This window comes from Protobothrops mucrosquamatus, unplaced genomic scaffold (genome assembly GCF_001527695.2).
Source record: "Protobothrops mucrosquamatus isolate PMUCROS unplaced genomic scaffold, P.Mucros_1.0 scaffold3068, whole genome shotgun sequence".
NCBI lineage: Eukaryota > Metazoa > Chordata > Lepidosauria > Squamata > Viperidae > Protobothrops > Protobothrops mucrosquamatus.
The window spans coordinates 1-16,034 of NW_015389079.1; the positions used below are offsets into that span (position 1 = coordinate 1).

General features: G+C 35.2%; 1 protein-coding gene across 1 annotated transcript in view; it reads right to left on the minus strand.

Annotated features, from left to right (window-relative positions):
- Positions 1–11,449: 11,449 nt before the first annotated feature.
- The window catches only part of LOC107296992 (TNFAIP3-interacting protein 3-like), a 39,553-nt gene continuing 34,968 nt past the window's right edge, over positions 11,450–16,034 (minus strand). The window contains exons 8-11 of the mRNA XM_015826345.2: positions 14,804–14,911; positions 13,053–13,130; positions 11,761–11,886; positions 11,450–11,554 (exon numbers count right to left, since the gene is read on the minus strand). Coding sequence (XP_015681831.2) covers positions 11,450–11,554; positions 11,761–11,886; positions 13,053–13,130; positions 14,804–14,911 — 417 coding nt within the window. The remainder of the gene's footprint in view (positions 11,555–11,760; positions 11,887–13,052; positions 13,131–14,803; positions 14,912–16,034) is intronic.

Below are 16,034 nucleotides of genomic sequence, written 5' to 3' on the forward strand. Positions count from 1 at the left end.
AGCAACTATTTCCAAGACTTTGGAGCCAGACTGACTTTCTCTGCAAATCTTTTTATTCTTTGAGGACAGTTGGCTCACAACTATATGAACTATATGAAACTTCAACTTTATGAACTAAAGCTTTTAAGCACTTCAGGGGCTCCAAGTATGTGAAGCTAGCCAGCTTGGTCTGTCCTGTTAGTTGGTTCAGCAAGACTAAAGCCATACACATCCAAGTTATTAAGTACTTATAAAGAGACACAGAGCTTTCATACAAAGAGTTAACAGGCAATCTTATGACTAAACAATTCATTGCCTCTAAAGAAGTTTAGTTTTATGAACAGCAAAGTGAGCATCTGAAACAACAATTTGAATATAATGTGCTGTGATTGCTTTCCCAGATAAAGCTTTTAGCATATAATCTGCCTTATTCACGGAATGTTATAGGGGCCAGATGTTACTGGATTCCACTTGTAATTTACCATCTCTTGTATCCACAAAAATCCATTAAGTTAAAAAGAGAGGGGAAAAACACATAATGCCTGCCAACATTAGTGCTGGCACAGGAATTGCAAACAATGTTAGGAATCTGATGAAATTAGAGAAAGAAGTCCTGTTTGGCTCCAAAGGTAGCCTTCAGATAAGACATCTTTAAATAATACATAAAGATAAGCAAAGCATGAGATGAAATAATTACTGTCATCATCATCATTATCATCATCATCATCATCATTTTAGCCATTGTCTATCCACTGTAGGATGAAGGTCTCTTCCGCATGTTTCCAACCAATACGGTCCTGAGCATCTTTTGCCAAATCGACCAGCAATACTTGCTGATGTTGTCAATCCATCCTGTTTTAGGTCACTTTTGTGGGTGCTTTTTATCAAGTGGGATCCATTCTATGACTGCCTTGGTCCACCTGCCATAAGTTCTTCTTGCTATGTGACCAGCCCATTTCACTGTATTTACTTAAAATTTAAGATGATCCCATCTTCATAAATAAAAGCTTGATGAAAAACTTTTGCAAAGGCCACCATTATATCAACCTAGGGTTGCTAACACAAGCTAAAACAAATCCCATAGATTTTCATCCATCATAAATGTGTGCTTGTAACACCCAGCAATGTGTATTAGACTGGTTTACTGTATGTGCATAGGTGAGTTTGTGTATAGTTACAATATCTACGTATAGTTTCAGAACCTAAACTTCCACAATAGGGAAGAACAAAAGAATATATTAACTGAATTTTTAAATGTGAATTAAAAATTGATTTCTTACAAAATAAGGTGCCCTGTTTTATAAACTATTTACTATATGTATCTTCACTGTCTCACAGGTAGCACTTTAAAATGCAAATATACATTCTCAAGAACACACACACACACACACACACACACACACACACACATGGCTTTCCTTTCTTCTTTCAGAAACAGCAAAAAATAAATCAGCAAAGGAAATACACTAAAAGATCCTTGCAATGGAAGGAAAAGAAAAACAAAGGAAAGACACTAAGGAAAGTAAGATGAGGGAAAATAGTAACAGAACGGGGGGGGGAGGAAAGGGAAATTCTAGGTGATACAAAAAGAGTTAAATTCACCAGACAAAACACCTGTCCAAGCAACAATTTATGCAGGGTAATTCAAAGGCATCCGTTTTGTAGCACTGTTTTCTATCTCTCACTCATTCCTTCATTTTTCCAGCTTCTTCTACTGTTGTCGATGAATGTAAGAAAACCTCCAAATTGAAAGGTTATTATTTTGATGGGGGGAGGGAATTCATTCTGTTGGATAAATGTAGTATATTTCCTTTCACTTTTTTGGCATAAAATTAAAAAAGTACATTCTAGAAGTGATGGATGATATCACCTCAATCAATCTTGCAGTCATAGAAAGTGTCTCGCCACATTTCCTTTGACTAGTTTGCAGGAATTGGGTATGGCTAGGCTAGAGAAAAGAAGGACTAGGGGTGACACGATAGCCGTATTCCAGTATTTGAGGGGCTGCCATAAAGAAGAAGGTGTCAACTTATTTGCCTACCCCTGCCCTATACCATTTCAGACAAATGGCTGTCTAGTCTCTTCTTAAAAACTTCCAGTGTTTAAGCATTCACAACTTCTGGAGGCAGGTTGTTCCACTGATTAATTGTTCTAACTGCCAGGAAATTTCTCCTTAGTTCTAGGTTGCTTCTCTCCTTGATCAGTTTCCATCCGTTGCTTCTTGTCCTGCCTTCAGGCGCTTTGGAGAATACTTTCACTCCCTCTTCTTTGTTGCAGCCCCTGAGATATTGGAACACTGCTATCATGTCACCCCTCGTCCTTCTCTTCGTTAAACTAGACATACCCAATTCCAGCAGCCTTTCCTTATATGCTTTAGCCTCCAGTCCCCTAAACATCTTTGTTGCTCTTCTCTGTACTCAGAGTCTCAACATCTTTTTTACATCGTGGTGATCAAAACTGGATGCAGTATTCAAGTGTGGCCTTACCAAGGCATTGTAAAGTGGTATTAACACTTCATGTGATCTTGATTCTATCTCTGTTAATGCAGCCTAGTACTGTTGGCTTTTTTGGCAGCTGCAGCACACTGCTGGCTCATATTTAAGTGACTGTCCATAAGGGCTCCAAGATCCCTCTCATAGTTACTACTATTGAGCAAACCTATACCAGTGATGGCGAACCTTTTAGAGACCGAGTGCCCAAACTGCAACCCAAAACCCACTTATGTATCGTCGGGTGCTGGGTGGGCGTGGCCCATTGGGTGGGTGTGGTCAGTTGGGTGGGTGTGGCCCATTGGATGGGCGTGGCTACGGTGGCAATGGCAGACTGGGTGGGACTAAAAAGTTCAATCAATCAATTCCAACTTTGTGAGATCTTTTTTTTTCCCGCGAAAAGTTGAAATTGATTGATTGATTGAACTTTTTTTTTTTGCACATGGCGGCAGAGGTCTAAAGCGAAAAGGTTTTATAAAACCCAGCTGAAGGCCTAGAACTGGGGCGATGGCGCGTGTGGCCACAGAAAGGGCTCTGAGTGCCGCCTCTGGCACACATGCCATAGGTTCGCCACAATGGACCTATACTATACCTGTGCATTTGTTTTTTCTTGCCCAAATTTTTTTCACCATTGAATTTCATTTTGTTAGATAGTGCCCAATGTTCAAGTCTGTCAAGATCCTTCTGTATCTTAAGCCTATCTTCTGGACTGTTGGCTATTCCTGCCAGCTTGGTGTCATCTGCAAATTTGATGAGTTCCCCATCTATCCCTACCAAATCATTGATGAAGATGTTGAAGAGCACTGGGCCCAGAACAGAGCCCTGGGGCACCCACTACACATTTCCCTCCATGTAAATGCAGTTCCTTTGAGAACCACATGCTGAGTATGGCCAGTCAGCCAGCTACGAATCCATTTAGTAGTGATGCTGTCTAACCCACATTTTCTCTATCTTATCAAGTAGTAGGTTGTGGTCTACTTTATTAAATTCCTACTGAAGTCCAAGTAAATTATATCCACAGCATTCCTCTGATACATTAATTTTGTCATCTGGTCAAATAATGCAATAAGATTTGTCTGGCATGATCTGTTTTTGACAAACCCATGTTGGCTTTTGGTAATGACTTTGTTTGCCTCTAGGTGTTCGCTGATTCGTTGCTTGATTATCTTTTCCAGAATTTTCCCAGGTATTGAAGTCAGGCTGATAGGTCTGTAGTTTCCTGGATCCATTTTTTTTCCTTTTTTTGTAGATGGGAACTACATCAGCTCTTTTCCAGTCCCCTGGTAGTTCCCAAGTACTTTGAGGATCTTTGAAAGATATAGATCAGTGGTTCTGAGATCACATCTGCCAGTTCCTTCAGAACATTGGGGTGTAATCCATCTGGTCCTGGTGATTTGAACTCATCTAGGGTGAACAGGTGCTCACTTACAATTTTCTTCTCTATCTTGTCTTTCTAATCTGTTTTTTATAGTACTGTTTTTGATAGGTTGAACTGTTTTTTCCCTTTGTGTAAAGACAGAAGCAAAAAATGAGTTAAGTAGTTCTGCTTTCTCCCTGTTGCTTGTCACCTTCTTGCCAATTTCTCCCACTAATGGACCAATCGTTTCCTTAACTTTTTTTCTTGTTTTTTTACATGTTGAAAGAAGCTTTTTAAATTATTTTTTACTTTTGTCGCAAGTCTTAGTTCATTTTGAGCCTTAACTTTCCTCACTTCATCTTTGCGGGCTCGGACTATTTGCTGATGTTCTGCCTTAGTTATGTACCCCTCTTTCCACCTTTTGTACTTGTCCTTTTTGTCTTTCAATTTACCAGAGAGTTCTTTCTGCAGCCATGCTGGTTTCTTTTGAGAGCTGTTATTTTTCTTCTTCATTGGTATTGTACTAGACTGGGCTTTTATATTCTCACTTTTCAAAATTTCCATGCTTCTTGAGTTGTTTTCCCCTTGAGGATTCTCATCCATGGAATCCTTCCCAAGCTCTCTCTAAGTTTATTGAAATTAGCTCTCTTAAAGTCCAAAACTCTAGTTTGACTATGTTTTATTGCTTGTGCTTGCATAACGTTGAATTCCAATATTGCATGATCACTCCCACCCCCCAAGGTTCCTATGGCTTCAACACCTTCTATCATTTCATCTCTGTTAGTGAAAGTCCAATGAGGCTGATCCCCTAGTTCGCTTCTCTATTTTTTGGGAGACAAAGTTGTCTGCTAGGTTCGTCAGGAATCTGTTTGATCTTCCACTTGGTGCAGAGTTTGTCTCCCAGTTGATGTCAGGGTAATTAAAGACCCCATTACTATTGTGATGTGCTTCCTACATACCTTAGTTAACTGACTATTTCCTCTGTTTGGTAGAGTGGCCTATAGTATACACCTATGGCAATGTCATTTTCCCCCTTTTATATTGACCCAAATGCATTCAAGGCAGTTTTCATCATTGTTGTACTCTATTTCTGTGGAGATGTAGTTATTCCTTATATAGAGAGTAACTCCACCTCCTCTTTTATTTGGTCTGTTTCTTTTAAATAATTTAAATCCCTCTAGCTGTGTGTTCCATTTGTGGGTTTCATCCCACCAGGTTTCCGTAATAGTTGCAGTGAATTTCTCTCTAGTATGCAAAAACAAGTTGGCTATTTCCTTTACAAATCAAAGATGCACCATCTAGCTTAAGATCAGTCAAGAGGTACTTCTATTCAAATTAAAATATTTATATGACCATTTCTTCTCCATGGATATCATTATTTACACAATTCTCTAATGTATAACATATTTTTTAAATAAAAAGCCTGACAGCTGTATCATATTTAGAATATATAGTCTTAGCCACATGTATGCACTGTAGTTTTACAAATAGAGCTGTATACAAATCATTGAGTGCTTATGAAAGTTTATTAGCTATCACCTCCCCCTCAAAAAAAGACCCATTAAAAGAAAATACTTAAAATATGTGTTTGCTGCTGCCTTACCATTTTCCTTGTGGTGCACATCTGGCGGAAACCAGTCAGGAACATACCATTGTTAGTCTGGCTGTGCAGAACAATAAAACATTATTACAGCAATGTGGACTTCATAGACACTTCAAACAAAAGTTTAGTATAAATGGTAAATATAATGATATTGTGAGACTTTTCATTAGTCATATCAAAGTAATTTACTCCTAAATTGCTCCCTCTTATTTTGATTAAACAATTCTTCTGATTAAATCCTTCAGCTGTTTTAAAACATATTGACCTAACAGATGAAATTCTAATCTCCACCTCTGATGGCAGTAAGTTAGGATTTTACATTTTTTTAAAAAAAAACATCTGTAAGGAAAAAAAAGGTCTTGCAAAATCATGCGTATTTCAGTTAAGCTATTCATTTCAGATCTTAATTGAAACACTGAAATAAAATGTTAAAAGGCAATGGAGTGGGAGGCATAGATATATTTTAAATTTTCAGAATAACAGGATAACAGAGTTGGAAGAGACCTTGAAAGTCTTCTAGTCCAACCCAGGAAACCCAATACCATTTCAGACAAATGGTTGTCCAATCTCTTCTTTAAAACTTCCAATGTTAGAGCATCACAACTTCTGGAGGCAAGTTGGCCAACTGATTAATTGTTCCAATAGAATCCATTTTATTGGGTGCTATCCCAAAATGGCAGAAGGAGTGATCAGCAACATTACACACATTAGAAGTAACACTATTCTTATCATGTCTCCTTACAACATTCATACTGAAGTATTGTGGTGAAGTCATCCACTTTTTTATTTTAAGAATGTTTATGGACTTATCTATAGCCCAAAGACATTCTTTGAAATAAGGCTAATGCAGAGGCAATTAATTTACATTGCAACATACCAATCTTCTATTTAAAACTCTTAAAATCAGATTGGAAATGGAAACTGGTAAGCACTGAAAAATTAGTTAGTGAGCAGATTGGAGCTCACGGGTATCAAAGGAGGACCTACATTTATGCTTTATAACAGCTTTTGTACATTCTGTCTATCAAGATCTATTTGAGTCAGCATTGTATTTAAAGGGTGTCGAATAGCCAGTTGTTTGTATAAATTACTTTAAATTAAATGTTTGAATTGGTTGTCATTTTCTTTTAACCACTTCCTACTCATTTAACACATGACCTTTGAATACTCCTAATTACAGTAAAGTTTTTTCCCCCTGAGGTAAAAAATAAACTAATACAAAAATGGGATTGACCTATGGATTTTTAGTACACCGCATATAACCTGGTGTAGCACTCAAGTTTAGATATATGGCTTTTTAGTCCTAAAAATGCAATAGTTACAAACCAGACTTTCAGCAAGGAAAGCAGGCATTCCCCCTTCCAATTAGAGCCAGCCCATGTTCATAGAGAAACATCTGTACTCTAGTTATCTATTCTCTATCTACTGTTTTTCAGGTGTATGAACTGGAATAATAAAGATTACAATATGGATATAGTGTTTGTTGATGTGTTTTCATCAGGAAAAGTAGGATTTGGGGCTCTAATCCAGCCTATTTTTAGATGTTGTTCCTAAATGGACAAATTGCTGAACTGAGTAGAATTATGACATCGTACCCACAGCTAGGCAATTTATATAAGAACTTCAACTAATATACATTTATCTCAATATTTTCACATTGAAATAAAAAAGGAACTTTCTATGGTTTAACAGCCACCTGGATCAATGATTCTCAACCTTGGCAACTTTATGCTGGTTGGGGAATTCTGGAAATTGAAGTAGACACACATTAGTGTTGCTAAGGTAGAGAAACATTGATTCTAGACAATATTAGATAATAAAAAATATATCCCCTGATTTACTTTAGAAGCAAATAACTGAACGATCTTTTACACTCCATCTAAAATAGGGAAATCGTAAGCCATTCCATTAGCTCTAGGATAATAACAGCTTAGTCAAAATGAACAATTTCTAGCTGGTTTTTCTTTCCATTTTTCCTCCCTCCCTTTTGTTACTCTAGACTATAAAACTATAAGCAAGTATTGGGATAAATTACCCAGCATATATATTTTAGCAGAGAAGGATAAAAAAGCATAAATAAAATGAGGATGTGGAGATATAAATATGCAACTGAAAGCATAAATGGTTTTTAATGAAATGCTATGTGAAACTACTGAATATTCAAAAAAAACCCCAAACAGTAATGTTCAAACACTGCATTACAACAAATAACATCATTTTTACAATTAGGTCTTGAAACTATTTCAAAGAATAAAGAGCCAGAATTTGCATTCAGACTAAACAAACGTTTTCATGGATAACCAAAAAGTAAATATTAAATGTGAGATACAAAAGAGGCACATATAAAGTCATAATTTAATGAAGTAACTGTGCTGTATTCCATATGCTAAGCCTACATATTGAGGCCCTTCTAACACTTTTTATGTCTGATGATAAATTGCTTGGCAGATTATAAAGAAATACATGCTAGATCTGCTTTGATTATATAAGAAAATGATCATAAAGACTGCAGAAAAGAATACAAAACAGACAATCAGCAAACAAGTCCACCCTTGAAACTCTCTTCTAAAGAAAGACAAAAAATTGTTTAGAATATATTGCACAGCTCAAGATCCAGATTGTGAAAGCTGTAGAATAAAGGCCAAAATTAATTAACCTCACTTTAAAAACATTAGTGGAAACCATTTTCTCCCAAATTCATGTTAGAAAAACAGTAAAAGGATTATTCAAATTTGGTTTGTATTATATCAGTGTTTCTCAACCTTAGCAATTTCAAAATATGTGAACTTCCAGAATTCCCAGTCAGAATGTTGGCTAGGGAATTCTGAGACTTAAAGCCCACAAGTCTTAAAGCTGCTGAGGTTGAGAAACCTGTACACGTATACATTTTTAATTTGTCATAAATATATAAGAAATAAAAAAAAACTATTTACTCTTGTGGCACAGTTATATCCTAGCAATGCATTTTAGGTAATGTCCCTAAATGTACAACACAGACTTATATTATCCTTTATTATACTGATGTTAAATTGGTATTTCCCCCTTTATTCTGACAGTTAGATGTGTGAAATTTGTAAGGTTTTACCATTCATTCCTGCAAATGAAGTCATGTGATTGTATTGACTTGAGAAATAAATAATAGAAACAAGACAAGATCAGAAATAGATCAGAACATTTCATGCTGCCTTGATATTGATATTGACATATACATACATATATACACACATGCATACACACACATTTACTTTTTTCTTAATATTTGACTGTACTTTATCTCAAATATTCTTAAAATTGATAATGACTCCCCAACCCAAGCCAGGACAAGCTAAAGGAAAGTTTTGCATGTATATATCTTGAGAATCTCTTTTAGAAAGGGTTGTATAAAATTAACTAAATGGTAGTAAAATAAATCAAATTCTGCCTATAACTTCAAATTGAAAATATTTTTATCTACAATTTATTTATGCTACTATATAAATGTACAATTGTTTACAAAATTAAAATATGCATAAAATAATTTCCATCAAAGTGGAAATTATATATTATAACTGAACAGACAGATAACATATATCTGTAGATAGAGAAAAATAAGCATGCTTCTTTTTAATAATCTGAACTTACTTTTTAAAATGATAATGATACAGAAGTATAGCTGTACAAGAGACAAAATAAGAATAAAATGTTTTTTCTTTTGCCTTCTAGAATTGACGTACAGGAAATGCAGATGGTAGAAATGAGTCCATTACCTGTTACATAATAAACTTATCAAATTCCCAGAAGAAAGCAAAGTGATTAGGTAAGTGATGGAAGAGGGTATAATAGCTAAGAAAGAAATGCGAAATAAAATTAAACTGCTGTGTAAGCCACCCAAGAAAGCAGAACTCTTGAAACAGGCATTGTCTCAAAAGGAACTTTTATTAGGGGCTAGTGATAGCAGGGAATCAAGGCGAGGTCTGAGAGAAAAACCTGCAAAGCAGTATATTAAAAGCAAAATTCAATACTCCTCCCCCCAGTGTCCCAGTGTTCGTTTGAATCCCAGGCAATCCACAGATGGCATCGTGTTTTGGTAACTGGTCTTTTTGGTGGGCTCCTCAAGGTCTTTCTCACTTTTGATTTCTTCTGGCTCCAAGCGCAAACCGTCTCTCAGATAAGGGAGGGACATTCCATCCCTTGGGGAAAGGGCATCATAGCAGACAGTGCAAAGCAATCCCAAAAGCTTCCCGCTCCCAACAGAATGGCAGGTCACAAAGAAAGGCTACAGAAGTAGAAAATAGGCATAGGATTAAAATGCATTTCTTTGGGGACCTGACATGCTGGTAGAGTTGCATATTTTTTGACATTACAAAATTCTCACTAAACACTTGCAGAATCTGGTTGTAACAGGTTTGGTCTCTGAGCCTTTTTGCTGACAGAGATTCAGCTTACAGGGGCTGCTGCTGTTTTCTGTTAGCACATGAGCACGATGTTATTTGAGGTTCAGACAATGGCTGAAGTAGGGCACAATTCCCACAATTCAGACAAGAAGGAACAAACAACTGTTGCAGGCAGAAATATTTTTCTGTAAGTGCTTGGAAATCTTGGGCCTATATGAAAATGGACATAAAATGACATTGATAGAAAGAATTATTTTTCTTGGAAAAACGTGACACACTTGCATTTCTTGTATTTATGGCTCGGGGTTTTTTTGGTTCAGTACAAACTATCTTTAAAAACACTTTATATATATTTTATTATCCTAAAATAAGGTTGCAAAATACTTCCCAGAATTTCTGAATTTAACTTTAAAAGCTTAAATTTGGTTATGACTTTAATTTTCTAAATTTATTATATTATAATTATGGATATACTATTGAAGTTGTATTTTTGATTTTTATATTGCTTTAAACTATATATGTATGCTAGTCAAATGCTTTTAATATAGTGCATCATAAAAATATTGAATTATATAAAGAATGATAATAGATTAAAAAAAAACTTTCGTTTATTAGGAGCAGTAACTATAAAGCTAATATTAGTCAATTTTATATTTAATCATAATAGTAATATTAAAAGTATAGTCTGCAACTTTAGGAGTCACTAAATAAATCTAAAGCAAAAAACAAACCTGTTGTTTTACTTGTTTCTGAAGAAGTTCATTTTCTGTCTGAAAGTGTTTAATCTGTGAAAAGGAGAAATTCAGCCAATGAAGTAAAAATATACACTATATACTATGCAGCTATAAAGAAAGAAGTTGCATGTGTAAGAAGAACTATTAAATATTGTATGAAAATGGCATTAATTATTAAACTTATTAAAAGATGAAATTTTAAAAAGAAGCCTTACAGCCTTGCCTAAATAAGCATTTGTCAGTATCTTGCTGGGTTTCAGAGGAACACAGGCCTGCATCCAATAAGGAAGCAAGTATTAGTTGTGTACCAACAAGACTTCATGAAAAGATGTTATCTGCCAAGAGAAGGCAGTTATTGAAAAGCAAATTTCAGAATTGTTGAAAGGAAGACTTCTTATGCCCTCTAGTGGTCCTTTTGCTGCATCATTTAATAACTCAGAAATGTGATTGACTGTATTCCAAGTTAAAAAAAGATGAATAAAATTGTGTGTTGTTAATAAAAGATATATTGCTTCTTATAATAAAGCCCTCAGTCAAGAGCAGTCATTTCAATAAACTAAACAGGCTACTTAGGTTGAATATAAGGTGAAAATCTATTAACCATTTGGGATGGTAGAAGTCTCCTTCCTATCTTGAGCAGAAGGTTGGACTAGAAGACCAATGAAGTTCCTGCCACCCGTATGATTCATGTTTTATGTTCTAAATGCAATGTAATAGCACGTATTACTCAGAAGGGCCATGAAAACTTCCATTTATCCATGATTATCAAGAAACTATTGAACAAAATCCTGTCAAAGATGTCTTAGGTACAGATTATCCTGGTACTCGTTGATTCAACTCATTTCATACAATACAGAGTGCATAAATCATTTGTATTTATGAACTGTTTTATTGAAAAAAGTATTTATTATATTTCACATTATACCAGTATCACAAGCTGATATTGTTAAACAGAAGCAGTGCTGTACTGTCACAGCACAAGCTCCACCCTTTAGTAAATGTATGCAATGTCCTGATGCCTGCAAAAAAGGCACAGAGCTTGTATTATACTGGTGCAATACCATTCATGGTATCTGATTCCTGTCTGGAATGATTTCGTCCAAGGTGAGAATCTCACATAAAATATTATGTCAGTTACTGATATACTATTCCTTGGGTTATCCTGGAAGTGAGAAACTAAGAATAAAGTATGTTTTGGGAATTATACTTTTGTTTTGAGACATACCTGAAATTTTAATTTGTTCAGCTGGAACTCTGATTGCTCATTAAGTTTTTGCAAAAGTTTCTTCTCTTCACCGAATCTCTCTCTGTGGTATCTTTCCTTTTTTAAGTCTTCTTCATAAATCTGAATCTACAATTGGCATTATTTAATGTAACAGCTCTATAGGCACATTATTAATTAAAAAGAGGCACAAAAATGCAGATTTGTTTACTTCTGTCTATAGGGTATAAATGCCATATAACAAAATATTTACATGAAAAATACATGAGTTCACATAAAAAATCTTTTTTACAAATCTTTTTTATTATATTTCATAAACATTAAAATATAAACTAACATAATGGGAAAATGGAGAGGGAAATAACAGAACAAGTTTAACAGTGACAAAAATACATCAAAAATATAAAACAAAAATGACTTTCAAACTTTTTTCAGTACAAAGATTTTCAAACATGTTTGATATTCACATACCGTGCAGCAGTCACTCAAATCAGTTTTATCCCAAACTGTATTATTCTTATTTGAAGTTTTATTGTTTAGTCCTTTTTAGTGCTTTTCACTCGCTTTCACCAGTTTTTTTTTAATTTACATCCAAATAAATTTCCTCATCTTTTAATATTAACATATCATGGCTGCAGAAGTTTGGTTGTCCAATACTGGAGGTTTTTAAGAAGACATTGGATAACCATTTGTCTGAAAGGGTATAGGTTTCCTGCTTGAGCAGGGGTTGGACTGGAAGACCTCCAAGGTCCCTTTCAACTTGCTTTCTCTGTTATTCTGTTAGTAACATGGTTGTTAAGTGAATCTGGCTCCCCCATTGACTTTGTTTGTCAGAAGGTCACAAAAGGACGCTACAACTGTCATAAATATGAGCCAGTTGTCAAACATCCGAAGTTTGATCATGTGACCACAGGGATGCTGCAGCGGTCATAAACATCATAAGTCACTTTTTTCACTCCCATTGTAATTTCATATGGTTAATAAATCATGTTGTAAGTCAAGGGCTACCAGTAGTTTGTTTAGTCTATCATTCTAACAAGCAAATATTTTCATATTTCACAGTGATATAATCCCACATTCATTCTGAACAAGCAGTCTCCAATAAGGACATTTGCAATTATACACGAAAAAAAGTCAAGAATAGTTACACAATCAGAGTTCTGCCCCTTTTTAAAATGTGTACATATGTTTTAACCCTGTAGTCATGTAACCTCTCAGCCCCATAGATGTTGCTGTTTCCATAATTTTCATAATTAAATGAATGTTGAAAAGAATTATATTCTGTCTACTCATACCTGTTCCCAGAGAAGTTCGATTTGCATTCCCATCTCTTCTTGGTTGCAATTTCTATCCAATGCCTCAACATGAGATCTCTGTGAGGATGTATTTTGATGTTTCAAGATATCCAAAAGGGATTTAACCCCCCAAAAGCAAAAGGCAAACAAATAACAGTAAGAGACATATATATTTCTCCCCAACTAATCCAAAATCCAACTGATTTAATGTCATCTGCATGCCAAGAAACTGAGGATTATATCTCAGCCCAATATGGAAACTTAGTCAAACCACATTGTGGCAGATGTACTAGTTCTTACACTTAATTTTAACATAAGTTATTTTAGTTTTTATATAATACTTTATAAAAGACTATTAATTATAAACAGATTTCAGCATTCAAATAAAAAAGATTTGAGGGCTCATAATCATGGGCAACATCCACAAATACATTTGAATACAAAAAAAAGGTAAAGACAAACACTGTTCTCACAAATACAGAATCACAAACTAAACTATTGTTGGCAATTTTGTTGTTGTTTAAGCTTCCAGTTCTATATGCTGAGTCTCAAAGATCCTTAGATTATAAATAAGAATTTTAATTATACTTTTTGACTTTTTAAAATCTCATTTTGTTTCCCCATCTACACATCATTACAAGTTTATAGTGAACCAAATCTAACAACTTTATTTTTTGGTAATTTTCTGACTCCTATTTCTTAGCTGTAAGCTTAGAACACTATTTCAAGAAATACGTTTCCACAGGAAATATGTTTCAGGTTAAGCAGTTAATATATATTTTTATTTTAAAAATACATTCATTGTTTTTTGCTGCCTTCCTGATGGAAATATATTTATTTACTACCAGTGCTACATATATGTAACATCCAGATAGCTATTGGCTTCTAGCTGTTCATGACCAAAAAATTACATATTAAAGTAGCTGCTGCTTTCTATGTTAAATATAAAGTAAGGAAGATGACCTTGATGGAAATGTGCAAGACCAATACCTATACAAAAGGAGTTTAAGTCCTAGAAAAATGAAAAAAATATTCAGAAGCACATCAGAAAAATGGCTTCCTGGCTCACTGGATCATAATGAACGGGATGTAATGGTTTGTGGAAATGATTGTGAGGAACAAGGGGAAAAATGCTGCCTAAGAAATAATCAGTTAACAGAAGGAGGAACCCCCAATCTCAACTGTCAGAGGAAAGACAGTTATTCAGATAGTTAAAAGTGGCGTGGTAAGTTTGTGCCTTCAGAGTTGCAATATTCTGTTAATTTGCCTTACAAAAAGTTGAAAATTAGCATATCTAATTGTGTTCCCTATCTGTCTGGTTTACCAGGGAGGCTAGTAGGCAAAATCAGACTCTATTATTATAGCCAATCACAATAATGTAGTTCTAGTCTCCATATGCAGTTGATTTCCTGATCTGATCTACTACATGGGCTTGACTCCAAATAATTTTCAAAAGGGATTCCATATATACTGTAGTACACATTTCTATTGTAGATAAAGATGACTAAAGCACAAGTGTTTGAAAAACTCATCGTCCAAGAGGAACTGTGCCACTAGATTTAATTATGTTTCCTTTTCCTTATTCTTTTACATTTTTTATTCTTATCATGAATGATAATAGCATGATTACTTTGTATGTAGGCATGATAATCCACATACTATACAATGAAATACTGCCAAGTAGATAAGAAAGATGCATGAGTATGATTTTTAACATAGATATATGAATACTAAAACAAGAAGAATCCTACCTTGTTGAGTCGATTTATTTCACATTCATAAAACATCTTCTTTCTGCTTGTAAAGGTAGTTTCCTGTTTCAAAAAACTGTTCTCTTTCCTCAATGTGTTCTTGTCTTTCTGGAACAAAATATATATAAATACATTGATAAAGTACAGATAACTGAATCTGTCCCCTTTCCCTAACAGATTATTATATGTTTTTATGCCAAACATTTCAGAAACAAAATAACATAAAATTGATGCATAGCATATCCTTGAAACAGTAAAGCATGATAAAACTGTATTGATTTCTTCTTGGGCTCTCTGTGGCCCATAGTGTTGTGATTCCTTGCCAGCCAGTGGATTCAGCAGCTGAGTCTGAGGAATCAGATGAGGAGGAGGGGCCTGGAGTGACATTAGAGTCAGAGGAAGGCTTAACTGTTGGAGGAGATGCCTGGCCCCTCTACTTGCACTTAGGTTGTGACACAGCTGTGCTGGGAGCCTGAGTTGGACAGTGATGAAGAACAGTTGGGACAAATCACAGACACATGAATGTGCAGGAAAGAGAAGCGAGTAGGACAGGGGAATGCAATGGGGCAGCTCCAAAGGCAGAGGAGAAGGCATTAGGAAGCCACGCCTTGGCTGAATTATAAAAGGGAAAGTGTGGAAGGTGCTGGTTGCCAAAGGCAACTGTCCATGTTGAGGATCAAGTTTCTGTGGACTGTGTTTGTTTGCCTTGGTCATTGACTCAGGTCTGTGAGAATAAAAGGGGTTGGTTTTTTCTTGTGGTTCCAGCCTGTTTCTTGGAAGAGGGGTTTCTCCTTGTGAGCATAACAGGGACTCACATAGGCTAGGACAGAACACATACATGTCATAAACAGTGCAATATAACTGAAGAAATATAGCTTGTGGTAAATCAATCTTGCTATTACTTTTTTATATAACTTGTATCATTCTTCAATTTCAAAGCAGACTTCTAAAAAGCAAAATAAATGGGATCTATAAATAAATGTTAGGTATTCAGTTTGTACAAAATGATAGTATGTTTATTTCTCCCCCGCTGCTTATTTTCTATTTAGTAACCAGTTACCCTTCTATGTCCACTGAGTATGCGTAGTCCAGTGGATTGTTTCAGAGGAAGGGAATTTCCTGAGAGGTGTTTCTGAAATATTTTTGGTATTACTAAAAGTCCTAAGGTTTCTCCAATCTTCCATCATTTTTATTTTGGAATACAAATGGCATTTGAGCGTCATGGAAACAC